Source organism: Haliotis rubra, unplaced genomic scaffold, assembly GCF_003918875.1.
Source record: "Haliotis rubra isolate DU_JTF1 unplaced genomic scaffold, ASM391887v1 Scf28, whole genome shotgun sequence".
In the NCBI taxonomy this organism is placed as follows: Eukaryota; Metazoa; Mollusca; class Gastropoda; order Lepetellida; family Haliotidae; genus Haliotis; species Haliotis rubra.
The window spans coordinates 3,415,453-3,436,711 of NW_025766891.1; the positions used below are offsets into that span (position 1 = coordinate 3,415,453).

At 40.8% G+C, this 21,259-nt stretch overlaps 1 protein-coding gene across 1 annotated transcript in view; it reads left to right on the top strand.

The window, feature by feature from the left end:
* Positions 1–21,259, top strand: part of LOC124281156 (histone demethylase UTY-like) — a 136,313-nt gene that overhangs the window by 75,842 nt on the left and 39,212 nt on the right. Inside the window, 1 exon segment of the mRNA XM_046717186.1 lies at positions 6,339–6,459. Within this exon segment, the coding sequence (XP_046573142.1) occupies positions 6,339–6,459 (121 nt within the window).

Sequence of the window (21,259 nt, forward strand, 5' to 3'; positions counted from 1 at the left end):
GTGCGTGCGTGCGTGCGTGCAAGCGTGCGTGCGTGCAAGCGTGTGTGTGTGTGTGTGCATGTATTCCTTGCAAACATTTATTTCTCACTGTATATCACTGAGCTTTGTGTTGTGTATGTGTAACTACTCTGATGGAAAAAACGATAATTACACAAATAAAATAGAGACACAGATGTTGCACTGCTGAACATTGTAGCAAGTTGCTGTACAGACATATTATCATGTACATATTCTTGTGTATATTGAAATGAGCAAGTTTAGTTTCATGTGTCTTTTAGCAATATTCCAGCAATATCTTAGCAGGGGACACCAGAAATGGGCTTCACACATTGTACCCATGAGGGGAATCGAACCCAGGTCTTTGGAGTGACGAGCAAACATGTTTACCACTAGGCTACCCCACTGACCTGTATATTAAAAAACAACAAATAATAGTCTGAGTGTAAACAAGGTTTGTTTTGTTCCATTCTGCTCTGTTCTGTTCATTCCATTCTGTATAGTTCCATTCTGCCTTGATTCTGTTCGTTCCATTCTGTTTTGTTCCATTCTGCTCTGTTCTGTTCCTTCCATCCTGCTTTGTTCCATTCTGCCTTGATTCTATTCATTCCTTTCTGTTTTGGGGCGGTGGGGTAGCCTAGTGGTTAAAGCATTGGCTCGTCACGCCGAAGACCCGGGTTCGAATCCCCACAAGGGTACAATGTGTGAAGCCGATTTCTGGTGTTCCCCGCCATGATGTTGCTGGAATATTGCTAAAAGCGGCGTTAAACCAAACTCAGTCAGTCAGTCAGCCATTGTTTTGTTCCATTCTCCTCTGTTGTGTACTGCTGTGCTGTTTTCTGAGCTAGTATTTCAACAGTATGAGCAAGAACGTACGCAATGAGGGTACGGTGACACGCAGTCCGATCACAAGTAACAACTCCATCACCATTAGTCATGTTGCCTGTCAAACATGGAGTTCGGGGGACATAGTGTGTGAATACATCATACTATTCCAGTCAATTGTTCCTCTTGTCCATGCTTCACTGACTCCGACAACACACAGCAGGAATGTGTCAGACGTTGTTGACAGATGCACGTCTGTCAGTCCCATTACTGACAAATGCTGTCTTTAACTCAGTATTTGTATGTAACATTGTTGGACAAAGAAGTGGGTAGATAAGTTTAGGTGGGATCTCGGTACAAAGGCTAAAGTAACCACGATGTCCTCATTGGTGTCCCTTGTACCGTGAACCTGCACTAGATGGAGGATAAAGCCAAAAGTCATCATATTGACTTCCATAATGGAGACAACCTGATACTACAAGAACATTCAGTCCACTGCAGAGGGTAGGCAGTTCGTTGGAAATGGTTGGATTAATCCTGAGAATAGAATGTAGGCTTTATGATGTTTGTGCATGAAGTGTTGAGTGTTTTTGTCCTGACGTATGTCCCCGCTCCCATTGTTTGCACTGGGAATGGCATATTGTGCACCTTCTGCACTACAGGGATTCATATACCTGGAAGTCATAATGGCGAAGTTTTATTGTCACGTTTGTCGCCATGACTGACAATATTTCAACTGTTGTTGCTTTATAGAAAATCATAAAAACTATTTATTTCTCTTAATTGCTGTAGGGGTGGTGGTGGTGGTTCGCTTTTCATGTTGGAGACCCGGGTTCGATTCCCCACATGGGTACAATGTGTGAAGCCCATTTCTGGTGTTCCCCACCGTGATGTTGCTGGAATATTGCTAAAAGTTGCCTTATACCAAACTCACTCACTCACTCACTTAATTGTTGTAGGGTAGCCTAGTGGAGGATGTGTTTTTTATGGCTGTTTTATCAGGGTTTGACTCCCTACTTCAGTACAATTACCATTTTTTATATTCCCAGGCTTGATATCATCCGCTGGGTTAGAATTGGTTTTCAGCAACCCTTGTTAGTCTTAAGACGAGACTAATATGATTGGGTCAGATCTGGACATGGTTCACACATGTCATCGTATCCCTAATTTTGTAGATCGATGCTCAAGCTGTTGATCACTGCATTGTCTAGTCCAGACTTGCCATATAGCTCAATTACTGCTGAGTGTGGCATTAAACAACAAACAAAAATGATATCGGTGGAATATTCCAACAAGATGGGGGCGGCGGGGTAGCCTAGTGGTTAAAGCGTTCCCTCTTCACGCGGGGTTCGATTACCCACATGGGTACAATGTGTGAAGCCCATCGCTGGTGTCCCCGCCATGATATTGCTTGAATATTGCTAAAAGCGGCATAAAACTAAACTCACTGACTCACTCCTACAAGAGGGTTCGAGGTAAGAGGTGTTCAGGTTGCCCAGTGGCAAATCATGATCTGGTTCGATTCCCTGGTTTGGTGAAATTTGGAGCCATTCTTGTAAGTTTGATAGTAACAAATAATCCCATATAAATTGAAAAGGAGCCCCAGCGAGTTGGGAGGACCTGGGGAAATCTAGACTTGCTTCATTTACGGCTTTAGCACTGTGGGGAGGACTAGGCAGGAGGGAAAATAATGTGGTTCAGGGACTGCGACAAACTTGGACTGTGAGACCATCACGTCCTGGCCTCTTGTGGCATGAGTAGGTCATAAACACTGCATCCAGGTGACAGGGGATCACCTGTAAACACAAACTGTCATTATCTTGTCAGCCATTATTCTTTGTCTAGAAATGAGCTGACGAGCAAGAGTAATACTTCATTGAAGGATTTCTCTCTCTTTCTAAGATTGGTTAACTTGATGTTTAACGCTGCAATCAGCAATATTCCAATGGCGGCTGTCTGTAAATAATTGTGTCTGAACCAGACAATCCAGTGATCAACAGCATGAACATCTGGTCCAAAATCGATTATTTACAGACCGGATCCTCTAAGAGAAGAACTGAATCTGCATCAGTAATTTCAGACAACAGTGTACACGGTGGTGGTAACGCCAAACAAACAAACAGATTGTCACATGTAAGGTAGGAAGGGTCAGCATGTTAGTTGCTATGGTTGCAAAATTGCTAAAAGCATGTCAACCTCACTCACTCACTCACTCACCATCACAGTCTTATCTATTGTTGGAATTTAAGGTTGTATACTTCTAAGGAAGCTGCAAAAGAAAATAAAGAAAACAAACTAAACATTGTTTTTTTAATGCTTGGAATATGGTTAACATATGGACTGTAAACCTTTACAGATTATTTATAGTAATAATGGTTGTATCAGCAGCAGCAGCATCAACAGCAGCAGCAGCAGCAGCAGCAGCATGTTTGCAAATATGTGGACTACATTGGTGAAAATAAGAAAAAATAAATCAGCATTAATCCAAGTCATGATGGAAAAACAACAGTATCCACACTTGTTTACCTGTGTAGAATGATCTTTTGATATGGTATATGTGTTCGTATACTAATAAATGGCCTGTGGTTTGTTTAATGCCTGTTGATTATGATACATTGTGTGTACTGTATAAAAATGTAAATATGATTGCTATGGCCAGCTCCTACAAATGTCAGTCAGGTTTTTTTGTGGTCCTAAATCAGCATGAGAGCAGACAAGCAAAAATAATAAATAGAAGTAAAAAGATGTGAAAAGTCTTTAAATCAGTTTATGATATGCATCAAGTCACTTTGCTTTGGAATTTTTAAAAATAAATGTAAATGAAATAAGATCAAGGATTTCTACTTAAGACTAATCATATTATTTAGTTGATTTGATGAGTTTCTTGTTTCATGCCACACTCAGCAATAGCAATTTGATGGTGATCTGTCAACATGCCGTTGACCTGTAAATACGTGCCTGGACCAGACAATCCAGTGATTGACGAGTTTCTTGTTTCATGCCACACTCAGCAATAGTTATTTGATGGTGCACTGTCAACATGCCGTTGACCTGTAAATACGTGCCTGGACCAGACAATCCAGTGATTGACGGGTTTCTTGTTTCATGCCACACTCAGCAATAGTTATTTGATGGTGCACTGTCAACATGCCGTTGATCTGTAAATACGTGCCTGGACCAGACAGTCCAGTGATTGACACCACAAGCATAAAATGGGATTCACTGTCATGCTTGAACCATGTCAGTGTGACTGACCACCCAATCCAGTCAGTCGCCTCTTACGACAAGCTGAAGACCAACTCATTTCTCCTGGGCCTTTTTTTTGATGAGCATAGCTATATATGCTAAAAGATTAAATGGCTCCAAGTGTGGTTCAGCAGCAGTGGCATACTGGTATTTTGATGGGTTTGTGTCGCAGTTGTATCTCAGAGTCACTTTGCTTCAGAAACATTGAAGTAGAGTGAGTAATAGTCTGTCTCAGTCCCTGTACCACATTATTTTCCTAAATGCCTTTCCCTCCCTGCAATGCTAAAGCCCTTATGAAGCCAGTCTAGACTTCTCCAGGTTCCCTGAATATCCCAACTCACTGGGTCTCCTTTCCAATTTAAATGAATTAATCTGTTACTATCAAAATTATTTATATTCAGGGACTAAGCGTTAGTCTAGCCGCACTGGGGCAGTGGAGTAGCCTAGTGGTTAAAGTGGTCGCCTGTCACATCGAAGGCCAGGGTTCAGATCCCCACATGGGAACAATGTATGAAGCCCAATGGTGTCCCCCGCCATGATAATGCTATAATATTGCCAAAAAGCGTCGTAAAACTAGACTCAGTCAGTCTAGCAACACTGTTATCTTGATGGGTTTGTGTATCTTTCATTAATGGAACTTTCATAAGCAGCTGTGGTTGTCTTTTGGAATCCTTATGCATAAGCAAATGGAAGTGTGGCTTATAGATAAACAGACTGCAAGTTTGGTCATGCAGTGACAGGACAGTGTTTCAGTGAAGACTGTAAAAGACATTGCAGCTTTATTATTGTGCAAGTGTATAGAGAACACTGTTGGAAAGTTGTCTGGCAAGGGAGAATTCATTGTATCATGATCCAAGTCTCTTCTCTCACTGGTAGTTGCATCAGAGGCAGAGGTCAGTTGGGGTCATTGGAAGCAGACGTCAATTAACCGCTGATAGTCAGATAAGTAAGGGAATTAGGCCAGGGTGTATGGTTGAACTACTTTGTTGTACCAGTGCTATATTTATCCATGTTTCGGGGAATTAGTCGGGGAATTGGGGCCCTAAACAGGGATAAATAGCCTAAGGTTCTTGTCTATGAAGACAGTGTCTGTGAGATACAGGTAATCAGGTTAGACGTTTCAAGTCAGCCGGGTTTGGGAAGATGGACTGGTTAGAGGTAGAGTAACGATGGATATATCCGTGGATTTATGAAAGTTGATAGGGAGATCATGCATTTTGTATAACTTCAGACGAAACTTCATAACTTCAGTTGAACAAGTTTGTAAGCCAGTATTGATTTTTCTTTGTGACAGGCTGTCATGCTTTATATACGAAACAATAGGTTAATGACATATTGCAAGAACTAGAGGAATTGAGTTGTTGAGTAAAAGGTGACAAGCATTTTCCCTGCACAAATCATGTAACAATACACACAAGGACCTTGCTGCTTCAACCCATGAAGATCCAGGCTGGAATTGATCTTCAGTAACCTTTGCTTTTCGTGAGAGCCGACTAATGGGATCGGATGGTCACATATCATCGTATCCCAAGTGCGTAGATCGATGCTCATATTGTTGATCACTGGATTGTCTGGTCCAGACTCGATTATGTACAGACTGCTGCAATATAGCAAGAATATTGCTGAGTGCGGTGTAAAACTAAAATCACTCACTCATGTTACTATAGCGATTGCATGGTAAGGTTCACCGTCATTGGTATACCTTTTATCGCAATCCCATTTGTGTCGTAAGTTAATGTTCATGGTGCCAATCACTGGTCTGTCTGGTCCTGGCTGAACTATTTAAAGACTGCACTTTGGCATTAAAAACAGCTAACAAAACATGTATTACTTTAGTAAATCAAGCGACACATATGCAAATTAAGTGTCAAAACTCCTGATCTGTTAACACACGGGATGTGCTGTGTCGTGAATGATGATGACAGCAATGTCGTCACTGTACTATAGCAGCATGGGACATCAGACGCACCACACAATCCATTGTCAACTTAACCTTTGCGCTTGTTTACAAATTAATTTGGGTAGTTGTCTATAATTTACCTTGTAAATTCCTTTAATAGTTTTTGCGGAGTGAAAGAAATCAGGAGATGATCAGGGGCTCCTTTCACGTAGCAACCTTTATTAAGGTTAACCTGAACTCCTATTCTTTATCATTGCGCTAAGGTTACTTTAGTGACTTATGATCACCTTAGTGCTTTGTGAAAGGCGGCCCTGATGTTTTAGTTATTTTATGTTACTTTATTGTTAATTATGTGTTTTGGTTTTTCCAGGGCCGTGAAGGCATTTCAGCAGGTGCTGTATATTGATCCTGGGTTTAAGAGAGCCAACGAAGTCCATATCCGTCTTGGGTTGATGTTCAAAGTCATTAACAACTATGAGGCAGGTTTGAAAGTAAGTACACCATTTTGAAAGATTTCATCCTCGATAATCTCCAGGGTATACGTTACGATCACTTTCCACTATACCCTGGATGCATCCACGGCTTGGCTCGATAATTATATTACCTCCCTTTGCTGGCTCCGCATTCTCACAGCCAATCAGCTAAGCCGCCGTTACATCCGAGCTTGCCAGCGTCAACAAAGATAGCGGTTGCAGTCGCAAAGGTTTGCTCTCAGTGCTACTCAGATCTGAAACTTGAACAAAAGTATATGAAAGAACTCCTCCTACCTCTTTCAGAGTACCTCTGCATCAATTGTGTTGCCACATTTAAACGATTTGCTAATTTAAGAAATGAAGGTGAGTTGTGATTGGTTCGCTCAACTTCCCAGTGTAGACACCTAATTGGATAAAAAGCCTGCAAAGGGAGGTAATAAAATCATCGGCCAAGCCGTGGATGCATCCAGGGTCTAGTGGAGAGTGATCGCAATGTATACCCTGGAGATTATCGAGGATGGAAAGATTTAAGCTTTAAATCTTTGAGTTTAGGCACTAGTCCATAGCCAGTGTAGTAAGATTCCTCGTGGTCTTGTAAACTGATCTTCTTACCTGTGAAGATCCAAGTTAGGTCTGGTTGAAGACCAGTTCTAACCTGGATCTTCATGAATAGGAGTAGTTTAGCCACTAGTCCATAGCCAGAGTCTAGTAAGATTCCTCTTGGTCTAGTAAACTGATCCTCTTGCCAGTTCTAACCTGGATCTTCATGATCGGGAGTAGTTGGATATGAACAATGATACATCTAGCTGTTTCTGAGGGGTGATTGGTTAGTCTGGAGGTTAAATAAATTATAAATAATTTTCGTGGAGTGAAAGAAATCAGATGATGATCAGGGGCTCCTTTCACGTAGCAACCTTACCAAGGTTAACCTGAACTCCTACTCTTTATCATTACGCTAAGGTTAAATATTTAATTATAATTTATTGGGTAGTATGGTGGTCAAATCTAAAATAGACAAAATTGTTAACACTGCAAGTAAAATCGCTGCAGTCAGATTTGAATGTTTATCATCAATATATGAGCGGCAAATCGTGAATCAAGCTGTCAAAATCATATCTGACCGTACTCACTACTTAAATTCGGAATACAACCTCCTCCCTTCAGGCCGCTGCTAGAAAGCTCCAATTGTGAAAACTAAGAGAGCCCGTACATCCTTTATTCCAAGTACCATATCTCTCTTAAACTAATGTGAAAATACCTAAATAAGAATGTAACTATGTTTGGTATCTCTCTAATGTGTCAGTAGCTCTGCTGATGTAACACAAATTCCTGAAAAGGCATTAAAGTATTATTCTATTCTTCTATTCTAAAACATCTGCACGTCACACTGAAGCCCTGGGTTTGATGTCTCACACCTGCACGAAGTGTGTGGCCAATTCCTGGTGTCTCCTGCCATGATGTTGCTGCAATATTGCTAGATTACTAAATTTGTATGTGATGTAGAAATAGAATCCCAATTTCTTCAAGCCCTCCAAAATCAAACAAGTGTGATTGACTGTAATGCTGCAGCAGCACACAGTCACTCTTCAACAAAAATATTCAGCCACTTACACTCCAGTTTAAAAAGATTCCCAGTCTCCACTGTAGCTTACTCACTCACTCACAAATAAACCCATATAAGTTGAAAAGGAGTGAGTTGGGAGGACCGAGGGAAACCTAGACTTGCTTCACTTAGGGCTTTAGCACTGTGGGGAGGGCAAGGCAGTAGGGGAAATTATGTAGTTCAGGGACTGTGTGACAGACTAGGAGGCTAGGCAGTAGGGGAATAGATGTGGTTCAGGGACTGTGTGACAGACTAGGAGGGTTAGGCAGTAGGGGAATTGATGTGGTTCAGGGACTGTGTGACAGACTAGGAGGGTTAGGCAGTAGGGGAATTGATGTGGTTCAGGGACTGTGTGACTGACTAGGAGGCTAGGCAGTAGGGGAATTGATGTGGTTCAGGGACTGTGTGACAGACTAGGAGGGTTAGGCAGTAGGGGAATTGATGTGGTTCAGGGACTGTGTGACAGACTAGGAGGGTTAGGCAGTAGGGGAATTGATGTGGTTCAGGGACTGTGAGACAGACAAGGAGGGTTAGGCAGTAGGGGAATTAATGTGGTTCAGGGACTGTGTGACTGACTAGGAGGCTAGGCAGTAGGGGAATTGATGTGGTTCAGGGACTGTGTGACAGACTAGGAGGGTTAGGCAGTAGGGGAATTGATGTGGTTCAGGGACTGTGTGACAGACTAGGAGGGTTAGGCAGTAGGGGAATTGATGTGGTTCAGGGACTGTGAGACAGACAAGGAGGGTTAGGCAGTAGGGGAATTGATGTGGTTCAGGGACTGTGTGACTGACTAGGAGGGCTAGGCAGTAGGGGAAATGATGTGGTTCAGGGACTGTGAGACAGACTAGGAGGGCTGGGCAGTAGGCAGTAGGGACTGTGTGAATAGGAGGGCTGATGTGGTTCAGGGAATGTGTGACAGACTAGGAGGGTTAGGCAGTAGGGGAATTAATGTGGTTCAGGGACTGTGTGACAGACTAGGAGGGGCTAGGCAGTAGGGGAAAATGATGTGGTTCAGGGACTGTGAGACAGACAAGGAGGGTTAGGCAGTAGGGGAATTGATGTGGTTCAGGGACTGTGTGACTGACTAGGAGGGCTAGGCAGTAGGGGAATTGATGTGGTTCAGGGACTGTGAGACAGACTAGGAGGGTTAGGCAGTAGGGGAATTGATGTGGTTCAGGGACTGTGTGACAGACTAGGAGGGCTAGGCAGTAGGGGAATTAATGTGGTTCAGGGACTGTGTGACAGACTAGGAGGGTTAGGCAGTAGGGGAATTGATGTGGTTCAGGGACTGTGTGACAGACTAGGAGGGCTAGGCAGTAGGGGAAATAATGTGGTTCAGGGACTGTGAGACGGAATAGGAGGGCTAGGCAGTAGGGGAATTAATGTAGTTCAGAGACTGTGAGACAGACTGTGAGACCAGTACTGTTCTGATGTGAAACTATAAAGTGTATGTTGAACACAAAATACTTTACATTCACAGGAGACATGAATTTGATCCCAACACTTTCAGTCTAGACATAATTGGATTATGGTGATAGTGATTACACTGGGGATTGTGCTAGGAGGAAGTGATCAGGTGATGTGTCTAGTCTAGACATAATAACATTTGAAAATAAGAAATCCATTGAACATGATCTAACAAAGCAGTGAAGATTTTAGATTCTTGGAGTATTGTGACTTGATGACTGACAGAGCATCGAAAAGTTATCTCCCTTTAATAAATCTGAATTTCATCCATTGACTTCAAAGATGCATATTTTGTTTTCATGTATCTGTCTGAAGTATGTCTTTTATTGTTTCATTTTTTTGTTTACATGCAGTAGAGGTCAAAGGAAAAATCGTTTATCTCAGAAAATATGTTTCTTTCTTTGCATAGATTATACATGTTATTGATACAATATTATTCATAAATAGGTTTATTTGAATCTATGTTATAATCCAATTGCAGGGTTATGTTTTTGCTTCATTGGCCTCCATGCATAAAGGGAGCGGTGGGGTAGCCTCATGGTTGAGGCGTTCGCTCATCATGCCAAAGCCCTGGGTTCTATTCCCCACATGGGTACAATGTGTGAAGCCCATTTGTTTGGTTCCCCGCCATGATTTTGCTGGAATATTGCTAAAAGCAGCATAAAACCACACTCACTCACTCATGCATAAAGTAATCTTGCCATGTTTAACATTGGCTTACACTTGTAATAGCTATACTGTCACTGTGAGCCTAGTGTTTTGTATCTCTCATGGTCACATGACCAGTATTCATGCACAAAGTAAGGGCACAATTAATTTAATTAATTGTTGAATGCTGTTTTCATGTTTCATCTGTTAATTTAATTCTTTCTCTCTTTCTCTCTCTCTCTCTCTCTCTCTCTCTCTCTCTCTCTCTCTCTCTCTCTCTCTCTCTCTCTCTCTCTCTCTCTCTCTCTCTCTCTCACACTCACACACACACACACACACACACGAAAGAAAAAAGAAAGAAATTCCATTTTAGTGTCACTGAACAGAAATAGGCAAAATAGAGTACAATGCTATCTTTTAAGTAAATACAATTTGTAGCAGTTGAGATAAAAAGCAGGACTATCAATATGACTTTAATAGTCTGTGCTCCAAGCTGTAAACATGTACATACTTGACTCACCTACCTGTTGCCGGCAGTCTTGAGAACACGGGTGACCTTTAAGAGGTCAAGACCAGATGTGAGCTGGTGTGAAGTGTGCCGCTGAAGCCCTGGCATGTATCTCTCGACCCTGTCTGACGGACACAGAGTCTAGGCTACGTGATACTGGCTGCGTTTGTCTCCATTCGGTGACAAGCAAACACTGCCGAGAGGCAAAGCCAACATGATGGGATTGTTTAGTTTGCGTGCAGCAGCTTCTCAGGCTGGAGAGGTTATATTTTCACCTGGGATATTACGAAATATATTTCCCTGTGGCCTTATTTACCGGGCCGGAACTAGGATATCGGCTGATTTCAGTTGTAGAGATTTTGACCACTTTCCATCATTTCGGTTTGGTCAGTGTGAGTATTGAATTTTCGGATTTCTTTTTCTTTTCTTTTTTTTGGGAGGGGGTCGAGTTTGTTTTGATGACGCAAGATTGAGATTGAGACAAGATGCTGTCTTCTTTCCTGCCATTTTGAGATGGATGAAAATAACTGGAATTTCACCATTGTTGTTTTCATGAGTGAAATATGATAAACAGTGCTGGTATAATCAATTTAGTGTTGAATTAGATAGATATGAGCTCTTTTAATTGTGTTCAGTGGAGATTCTTACACATATACTTGTTGATATTAAGCCCTGACACAATGATATAAACTATACTGTCTTGATACTACTTCCTTAAGCTATCAGTGGAGGTTTAATGGAATTAATTTTCATGTCTTATATTTTATATTTATCATACTTCTTTTGAATGATCTAAGTTTCCATAAGATTGTGAATGTCGGTTGGAAATTGTGTTTGATCAGGGATCGATGTATGTTCGGTTGAGAGCATATAAAATATTAGAAAAAATTGATATTGAGAAATACTTGTTAAGGTTGAAGGATTGGATAATGAATCACATCCTGTGACACAGGTATACTTTGGAGAGCAACCTTTCATTGTCTAATCAGATGGGGGCTATTTACGTCTGACATCTTACTCCTCCTTGTGGATATTAACAAGGAAGATCCTTCTATTGGTCTAATCAATACAGGGCCTATTCAAGTGATACATGCACTTTGAAATTTATCATCTGTCAGTATGGTTATCGGTTGTAGGTGTGGGTAAAAATACCACACATTGATATTGGGTTAAATGTAGGTCTCTAGGCTAGTTGTTTATGGAAGCAAGGGGGCGGAGATTGCGTAGTCTAGTTGTTACAAAATTATCTCGCCATGCTGAATACAGAAGACATGCTTTTGGTTCTTCCCGTGGGTACAGTAGTCGAGTTAGTTCTTGCATGGTATCCTCTGACGTGATATTGCTGCAATGCTAATTCAACCCCCTTTCCTCAGTGGTTATTAATATATGAAAGGAAGGGCTTAAGGTATCTGGTTGTCTGATTAGCGTTCTTTCCTGTCAACCATGTTCGTGTGTCGGCGTGACATGACATTAATGATATATATGACGTTAAAGAAGAAACCTAATAATGTATAGGGCACAGTTGTAGTTCATGTGGCACTGTTGAGAAATACCACACGAGAGAAGTTAAGGAACACCCTTGTAGTGGGGCAGTATGTGATATAGGAACACCCCTGTAGTGGGGCAGTATGTGATATAGGAACACCCCTGTAGTGGGGCAGTATGTGATATAGGAACACCCCTGTAGTGGGGCAGTATGTGGTATAGGAACACCCCTGTAGTGGGGCAGTATGTGGTATAGGAACACCCCTGTAGTGGGGCAGTATGTGATATAGGAACACCCCTGTAGTGGGTCAGTATGTGATATAGGAACACCCCTGTAGTGGGGCAGTATGTGGTATAGGAACACCCCTGTAGTGGGGCAGTATGTGATATAGGAACACCCCTGTAGTGGGGCAGTATGTGGTATAGGAACACCCCTGTAGTGGGGCAGTATGTGATATAGGAACACCCCTGTAGTGGGGCAGTATGTGATATAGGAACACCCCTGTAGTGGGGCAGTATGTGATATAGGAACACCCCCTGTAGTGGGGCAGTATGTGATATAGGAACACCCCTGTAGTGGGGCAGTATGTGGTATAGGAACACCCCTGTAGTGGGGCAGTATGTGATATACTACTTAAAAGATGTGAAAGAAAACTAATGTCATGTGGTATTATCAGATATAACTTCAATGAGATACTATTCAAAAGAAGTTAAGTAACAGCCCTGTAGTGTGGCAATATGACACTGATATATACTGCTCAAAAGAAATGAAAGAAAATTAATGTAGTGTGATTTTATCAGATGACTTCAATGATACACACATCAAACAAGTTAAAGAACACCCCTGTAGTGTGGCAGGATGACACTGATGATATATACTGCTCAAAAGAAGGAAAGGAAATTAGTGTGTTATTGTCAGTTGTTTTTTTTAGTGTATTTTGTCACTCACTCACTCACTCACTCACTCACTCACTCACTCACTCACTCACTCACTCACTCACTCACTCACTCACTGCTTGAACATTCCCTAACAAGACCTCTGTTTCATTCTGATCAGCTGCTCACTCAAACGATTTTTTTTCTCGAAACTTCAATAATCGCCTTCAGGCTCACATCACAGTTGTGAAATTCAGCTGTCAGTGTATGAAATGTTCCACGATATCCCTGTGCCTGGATGTATCCATGCTGCCTGGAACCTGAACCAGCAGCTGGGTATCTGTGTGCGTTTCACATGAACTGCAGCAGCCTAACTTGTCCACCCTGTTTGCTGGAGGCTGCCTGACAAATGGCACGCACGAGTTCAATGTTTTTGTTTCGTTTACTTTCTATAAAAGCTTGTGACTTACTCTGCACCTCATTAGGCCTGACTGAGGACAACAGTTTGTGTTGAAAGGAAACAATGGGGACAGTAGAAAAACATCTAGTCCCAGAAATATCTTTTGGAAATGTTGATATCCAAGGAATCGAAAGTAATATCCAATTTGAGCCTGGAACTATGGTTGATTCAGCCTAGAGCTGAGGCTGTTAAACACCTGTGAAAATCGGGGTTAGAATTGATCTTCAACAATTGATCTGACATTAAGTTGATAACGCATACCTTAACATGTATAATGTGGGTTAGAATTGATCTTCAACAATTGATCTGACATTAAGTTGATAACGCATACCTTAACATGTATAATGTTGGTTAGAATTGATCTTCAACAATTGATCTGACATTAAGTTGATAACGCATACCTTAACATGTATAATGTGGGTTAGAATTGATCTTCAACAATTGATCTGACATTAAGTTGATAACGCATACCTTAACATGTATAATGTGGGTTAGAATTGATCTTCAACAATTGATCTGACATTAAGTTGATAACGCATACCTTAACATGTATAATGTGGGTTAGAATTGATCTTCAACAATTGATCTGACATTAAGTTGATAACGCATACCTTAACATGTATATTGAGGGTTAGAATTGATCTTCAACAATTGATCTGACATTAAGTTGATAACGCATACCTTAACATGTATATTGAGGGTTAGAATTGATCTTCAACAATTGATCTGACATTAAGTTGATAACGCATACCTTAACATGTATATTGAGGGTTAGAATTGATCTTCAACAATTAATCTGACATTAAGTTTATAACGCATACCTTAACATGTATAATGTGGGTTAGAATTGATCTTCAACAATTGATCTGACATTAAGTTTATAACGCATACCTTAACATGTACAATGTGGGTTAGAATTGATCTTCAACAATTGATCTGACATTAGTTAAGGTATGCGTTATAAACTTAGAGATGCCAACCACTCCGATTTTGGAGGAGTTACTCCGATTTTCAAATACAAAATCCACTCTCGAATTTGTCTATAAAAAACTCTGATTTTTTAGAAAATACAAATTTGTTTATGAATGTAGAATGCTTGAAAGAATTTTAGTAAATAGCTGTTTAAATATGTTCATTTGAGTTAAGTATTATCTGGTTAAGTATGCCCAGAAATTGCATATTTCCAGGTTAAATCTAAAGATTTTCATCGAGGAGGCCCACCAGACTCCCACAATCTAAAGGGGCCCGAGCCCCCTCTCACGCCCACCCCCAACTCGCACCTCCAGGGCTTGGGAATTGCTTTTAGAAAGGCATGACTCCATTTTGATTTGATTCACTGGGTTGGCATCTCTACTTAACATGTATAATGTGGGTTAGAATTGATCTTCAACAATTGATCTGACATAACGCATACCTTAACATGTATATTGAGGGTTAGAATTGATCTTCAACAATTGATCTGACATTAAGTTGATAACGCATACCTTAACATGTATATTGAGGGTTAGAATTGATCTTCAACAATTGATCTGACATTAAGTTGATAACGCATACCTTAACATGTATATTGAGGGTTAGAATTGATCTTCAACAATTAATCTGACATTAAGTTGATAACGCATACCTTAACATGTACAATGTGGGTTAGAATTGATCTTCAACAATTAATCTGACATTAAGTTGATAACGCATACCTTAACATGTACAATGTGGGTTAGAATTGATCTTCAACAATTAATCTGACATTAAGTTGATAATGCATACCTTAACATGTACAATGTGGGTTAGAATTGATCTTCAACAATTGTTCGGACATTACGTTGATAACGCATACCTTAACATGTACAATGTGGGTTAGAATTGATCTTCAGCTTCCAATGTTGTATGTAAGGCCTGCTGACTTGTTCATGCTTGTCATTGTTTCCCTAGTTGCTTAGATTGATGCTCATGATGTCAATCATAGGTTTGTCTGGTCCGGGTTCCTTTATTCACAAACTGTCTTCATACACCTGGAATATTAACATGCATCAGTTATATCAGTGGGCTTGACTACCCGATCCAATTACTCCTGTGTCTTAACGACAAGCATGGGTTGCAGAAAACCACTTCTAACCCATATCTTTACACACACACACACACTCACAAAATACTGTGTGTTGTGAAACATAAACAACTTTTCAAAGAATGATGGTGTCAGTTATATATCCATGATGTAGAAATAGCAGAACTATAAGCTTCTTATAGGCCTTATCATCACTAGTTACCTGTTTCTAGACATGTTATTTTAAATGCTGACAGCATCTCTCACAGAGCATCTACCCTAGTATTCCAGATGGTGGATTTATTATAACCTAAAAATATGGGCACTATCCTTACATACAGATACAGTTCTACCAAGGAACGGTGTGTAGTTATATTTGCCTTAACAAGATTCAGTTTTCCCCCTAGATCGTATCTCAAGACTAACATCATGCCGAAGACCCGGGTTCGATTCCCCACATGGGCACAATTGTGTTAAGCCCATTTCTTGTGTCCCCCGCCGTGATATTGCTGGAATATTGCTAAAAGCGGCGTAAAACTAAACTTAGTCAGTCAGTCAGTCAAGACTAACACTGAATATATTACGGGCAAGTGGGGTAGCCTAGTGGTTAAAGAATTTGCTAGTCATGCTGGTAAACCTAGGTTCGATTCCCCACATGGGTACTAGTTAAGCCCATTTCTGGTGTCCCCTGCCGTGATAACGCTGGAATATTGCTAAAAGCGGCGTATAGCTAAACTCACTCACTCACTGAATACATCACAGGAGCAAATAGCCCCTTTTATATTGAAAAGGAGCCTTGATGAGATTCGGGCCTGAGGAAAATATAGACTTGCTTCATATGGGCTGTTGTGGGCTGAACGGAAAACTAATACAATTAGGAACTAACCACCTGATCCCGTTAGTCGCCTCTTATGACAAACATGGGTTGATACAATTCTAGCCAGGATCTCCACGCCTTGGGCCTAGATTTTTCGAAGCTCTCTTAGCGCTAAGATAGTCGTAAGTTAATGTTAATGTATTACACTTATGATTATCTCTGGTTTTGAGGTGTGGAGTAAAAGTGGACCACAAACATGTTGTTGGAAGTGCATGGAATGTTTCTGTGTTTAACAACAAAGAAACAAAACAGAAGAATATTAAGAAATGGTGAAGTACATCAAACAGCATGAGACCCGTGAAGATCCAGGTTAGAGTGTACCTTCAGTAACCCATGCTTGTCGTAAAAGGTGACTTATGCAATCGGGTGGTCAGGCTCGCTGGCTTGGTTGGCACATGTCATTGGTTCCCACATTACGCAGATCGATGCTGTACTGTTGATCACTGGTTTGTCTGGTCCAGACTCGATTATTTACAGACCGCCACCATATAGCTGTAATATTGCTGAGTGCGGCGTAAAACTATACTCACCCACTCACTCAACAACATGAAGTGTTCAGTTGAGTCAGACTATTTTGTAGAAGTCATAGTCAGACTTACACTCAAAGAAACTTGATTGCGAGCACAATAGACCCAAAGGGTTAAATTTTTATTTAAGACCGATGAAGATCCGGATTATTATTGGTCTTCAGCCACCCATGCTTGTCGTTGGAGGCGACTAACGGGATCGGGTTGTCAGACTCACTGACTTGGTTGACACATGTCATTGAATCCCAATTGGGTCATTCGCTGCTAATGATGTCAGTCACTGGATTGTCTGGTCCAGACCGATTAAGACCACCACCATATAGCTGGAATATTGCTAAGCAAACAACTAAACAAGTTCAATTAATTTAATCTGTGTCAGATCAGGATTGAATGACCAGTTTTTAACTTTAACTAGCTTCTTCAGTTGAAAATTGAGCTGCTACTATCTGTCTTGTCTGTGGGTTAACTTGTCTAGGTTTTGCACATGTACCCATCTGTGGTAGGAATCATCTGATTGTTTAGTGGAAATGCCTGTGGAGCACTGGTGCATCCCAGTCAGCTTGTCAGTACAAGCTTTGTCGTGGTTATGTTCCAAAAGTTTAATAAGCTACAAAACTTCTGGCACTAATGAACTGTTATTGCATGATAAACGTTGAATCCAGTCTTGAATTGTTTAGGCCTGCACTTCAATGGTGCATCGAGAGGGTTGGGTGTGCTGGCAGGTTGTTATGGGTTATCTCCCTTGGTCTCACCACACAAAAGATGAAGTTTGCATTTCACATGTCCTGATGGATGATGAGTAAAAAGTTTATTTATGCATTCCAAAGATATGTGGCTGTAACATCCATGGATGCCACTGGGGGGTTTAATACACAGGACACATGTTCAGATGTTTCTGTAGTAAATAAGGAAATAGGGCAAATAGGGCAAAATAATGAAGGAAAGAGGAATACATATAAAAGAATGGCTGCTCATAGATTCAGTAGCATCTGTCACAGCAGCATGGTTCAGGGACTTACGGTAAAAGCTTCTGCATCTCTGGCCAAAGACACGGGATGGTTCCTTCCATAGCAACAACTCAGATTCAGTTCTCTCCATTGCAACAACCCAGGCTCAGTTTCCTCCATAGCAACAACCCAGGTTCAGTTTCCTCCATAGCAACAACCCAGGCACAGTTTCCTCCATAGCAACAACCCAGGTTCAGTTTCCTCCATAGCAACAACCCAGGCTCACTTTCCTCCATAACAACAACCCAGGTTCAGTTTCCTCCATAGCAACAATCCAGGTTCAGTTTCCTCCATAGCAACAACCCAGGTTCAGTTTCCTCCATAGCAACAACCCAGGTTCAGTTCTCTCCATAGCGACAACCCAGGTTCAGTTTCCTCCATAGCAACAACCCAGGTTCAGTTCTTTCCATAGCAACAACCCAGGTTCAGTTCTCTCCATAGCGACAACTCAGGTTCAGTTCCCTCCATAGCAGCAACCCATGTTCAGTTTCCTCCATAGCAACAACCCAGGTTCAGTTCCCTCCATAGCAACAACCCAGGTTCAGTTGTTCAGTTCCCTACATAACGACAACCCAGTTTGAGTTGCCTCCACAGCAACAACCTAGGTTCAGTTCCCCCATAGCAACAACAAACCAGATTCAGTTCCTTCCATAGCAACAGGGGCCGGTGGGGTAGCCTAATGGTTAAAGCGTTGGCTCGTCACGCCGAAGACCCGGGTTCGAATCCCCACATGGGCACAATATGTGAAGCCCATTTCTGGTGTCCCCCGCCATGATGTTGCTGGAATATTGCTAAAAGCGTCGTAAAAACCAAACTCAGTCAGTTCCTTCCATAGCAACAGCCCAGTAGTTTCAGCTTTCGTTCATTATACTGTCTTCGCAGGTTTGATATCCCACATGGGTACAATGATGTTCTGTAGCTGGATAAATGCTTATAGGAGTGCTTTACCCCACTCACTCACTCACTCACTCACTCACTCACTCACTCACTCACTCACTCACTCACTCACTCACTCACTCACATAAACAACAGTGTTGTGCTAACCACACTGAAGACTAGGGTTCAGTTCCCCTCAATGATGTCCCCTTTTCAATCAATCTTTATTCATACTGAAAGCCACAGGCCCATGGTATACAAGAACATTGTACACAATATCATAGAAAAGAATGAAAATAGTAAAATCACAATGTCATATCGCATCAAAATGTATCACGTCATATAACATCGCATTACACATACTTTGTCGTATCACATCATATCATAACACCCCATATTACATCATGTCATATTACACCATGTATCATATCATATATCATATCGCACCACATCATACCATATCGTAACAAATAACAATATGAGTACATACATTCTGTGAATTATTATATTTATTTCTTAGAGACAATGCTTGATAGATAATGGTTGACAACTTACGGATAAGAACATTGTCATCAGTACTCATTAACAAAGAAAATTTCACCCTATCGAGATATACAGAATAATATCTTGGGACTTTTTTTTTTCTTAACTCACAATATAATGGGCAAATTAAGAGGAAGTGATATTCATCTTCTACACAATGAAGACGTCCCCTTTTGTGATGTTACTGGGACAGGGCAACGAGCAGAAGGAAACCTACCTCACACATTCATGATGTATTGTAGTATTTGTATTAAGATGCCATGAACTCTCACTCCATCACCAGACCGATCAAGGCAAAGTGACACATTTGATGCAATTGGCTCCGTTCACCTTGCATAATTTAGTAGAAATCAGGACTCAAACATCAAAGAAAACCACTGAACATAAGTTATTCCAGCAAACTACCAAGCTGCAGGAACTGTCCACTGTTTATGTGCATTATGTTCTTGGAGGAGGGGTATACTAATTGGTCTCTTGTGATTCCCCTTGCACCTGCTGGAGGACAGGCTGTCTGAAGAAGCGGCTCCTGTAATGATGAATATTTCTTTCTTAGGCGAAAGTGGCACTTTTTTATTGGCTGAAATGCTTTCAAACTTTAGCATTGGGGATGGATATAAGCTGATTTGATTTTGAAGTGTTTGAAAGATATTTTTTTTGTAATAATTTGGATTTTCTATGTTTTTCATTGGTATTTTTTGCAAGAAACTGCAAAATATTTTGTATTAAACATAGCGTTATATTTCCAAATTATGTAATGGCATCGGTTATTTATTCATAATGGTCCTATACATACTAAGTGTTGGATTTAGATGCCACTGGGACAATTTGTCCACTCGGATTTGAAAGGTTTCTTGTAATAGCATGAGAGAACACATTTGATCAATATTTCACCGAACTGCAACAACACAAAAACAGTTTGTTTCAGAAGATGGGAAGTGTTGTTTTTTTCTGATTTTTGTCCCATTATGCCTGATTTTAGCACATAACACTGGGTTTCCCACTTGGATACAGTGTGTCATGTCCATTATGACAACAGTTTGATTTGAATATTGCCAAATTTGGACTCACACACTCACTCACCATAGTCAAAGAAGGACTCACACAGGGATGGCCTGTGAAAAGCAGTGCAATTTGCTGTGCAGAGTTACTTCCCTTTGAAACCTTTGTTTGTGATTTCAATCCTGGTTCTATAATTGTGTTTCAAGGTTAGTGAACATCATATCATCATATCGGTGTTTGTTGGTTAGGTAAAAGAATGTCAGAGAAGATTATTTCATGTAAAAATACCAAGGAGTCCAGACTCTCTTCTGTGGCTGCAGCCATCTGGACTTACCAACTTTTATAGGCCTACATGTCATTTATTGGATACATTTGTTTCTGTATGTGGCTAAAGCTGTAACACAATATAGCATAGCTAGGCCTCGTCTTAGCAAGGGAGATAACTCAGGAAAGATGGCATTAGCTTGCTCTATTGAAGTTTTATCATTTCTAGATTCGAGCACATGTTCATTGTCAGAGTTGACTCATAGCTTGTGCAGTTTTCCTGAAGATATTCTTCATAAAATGATTGTGATTTATGTGATATGCGATTTGTGGCATTCATACCTCTTAAACCAAATTTAGTTGAAATGGCTTGGGGCACTTTGTATACTAAATCATCGTGATAGTGGAGACGTTATATAAATGTTGCTACACAAGTCTAAGTGTCATTTACATCTTTTTAATGTTAGTTTGTTTCATTGCATGTGATTAGATGTGAATAATTATCGTGAGAGTGGCTTGATATGATGCCGTCCTTGAGTCAGTCTTCACATCATGCTCACAACTGCTTCATGACATGAGATGATAATTATGCTTCCTGGTTGGGCTGGCTAAAAACAATCGATAATCTGAAATATCT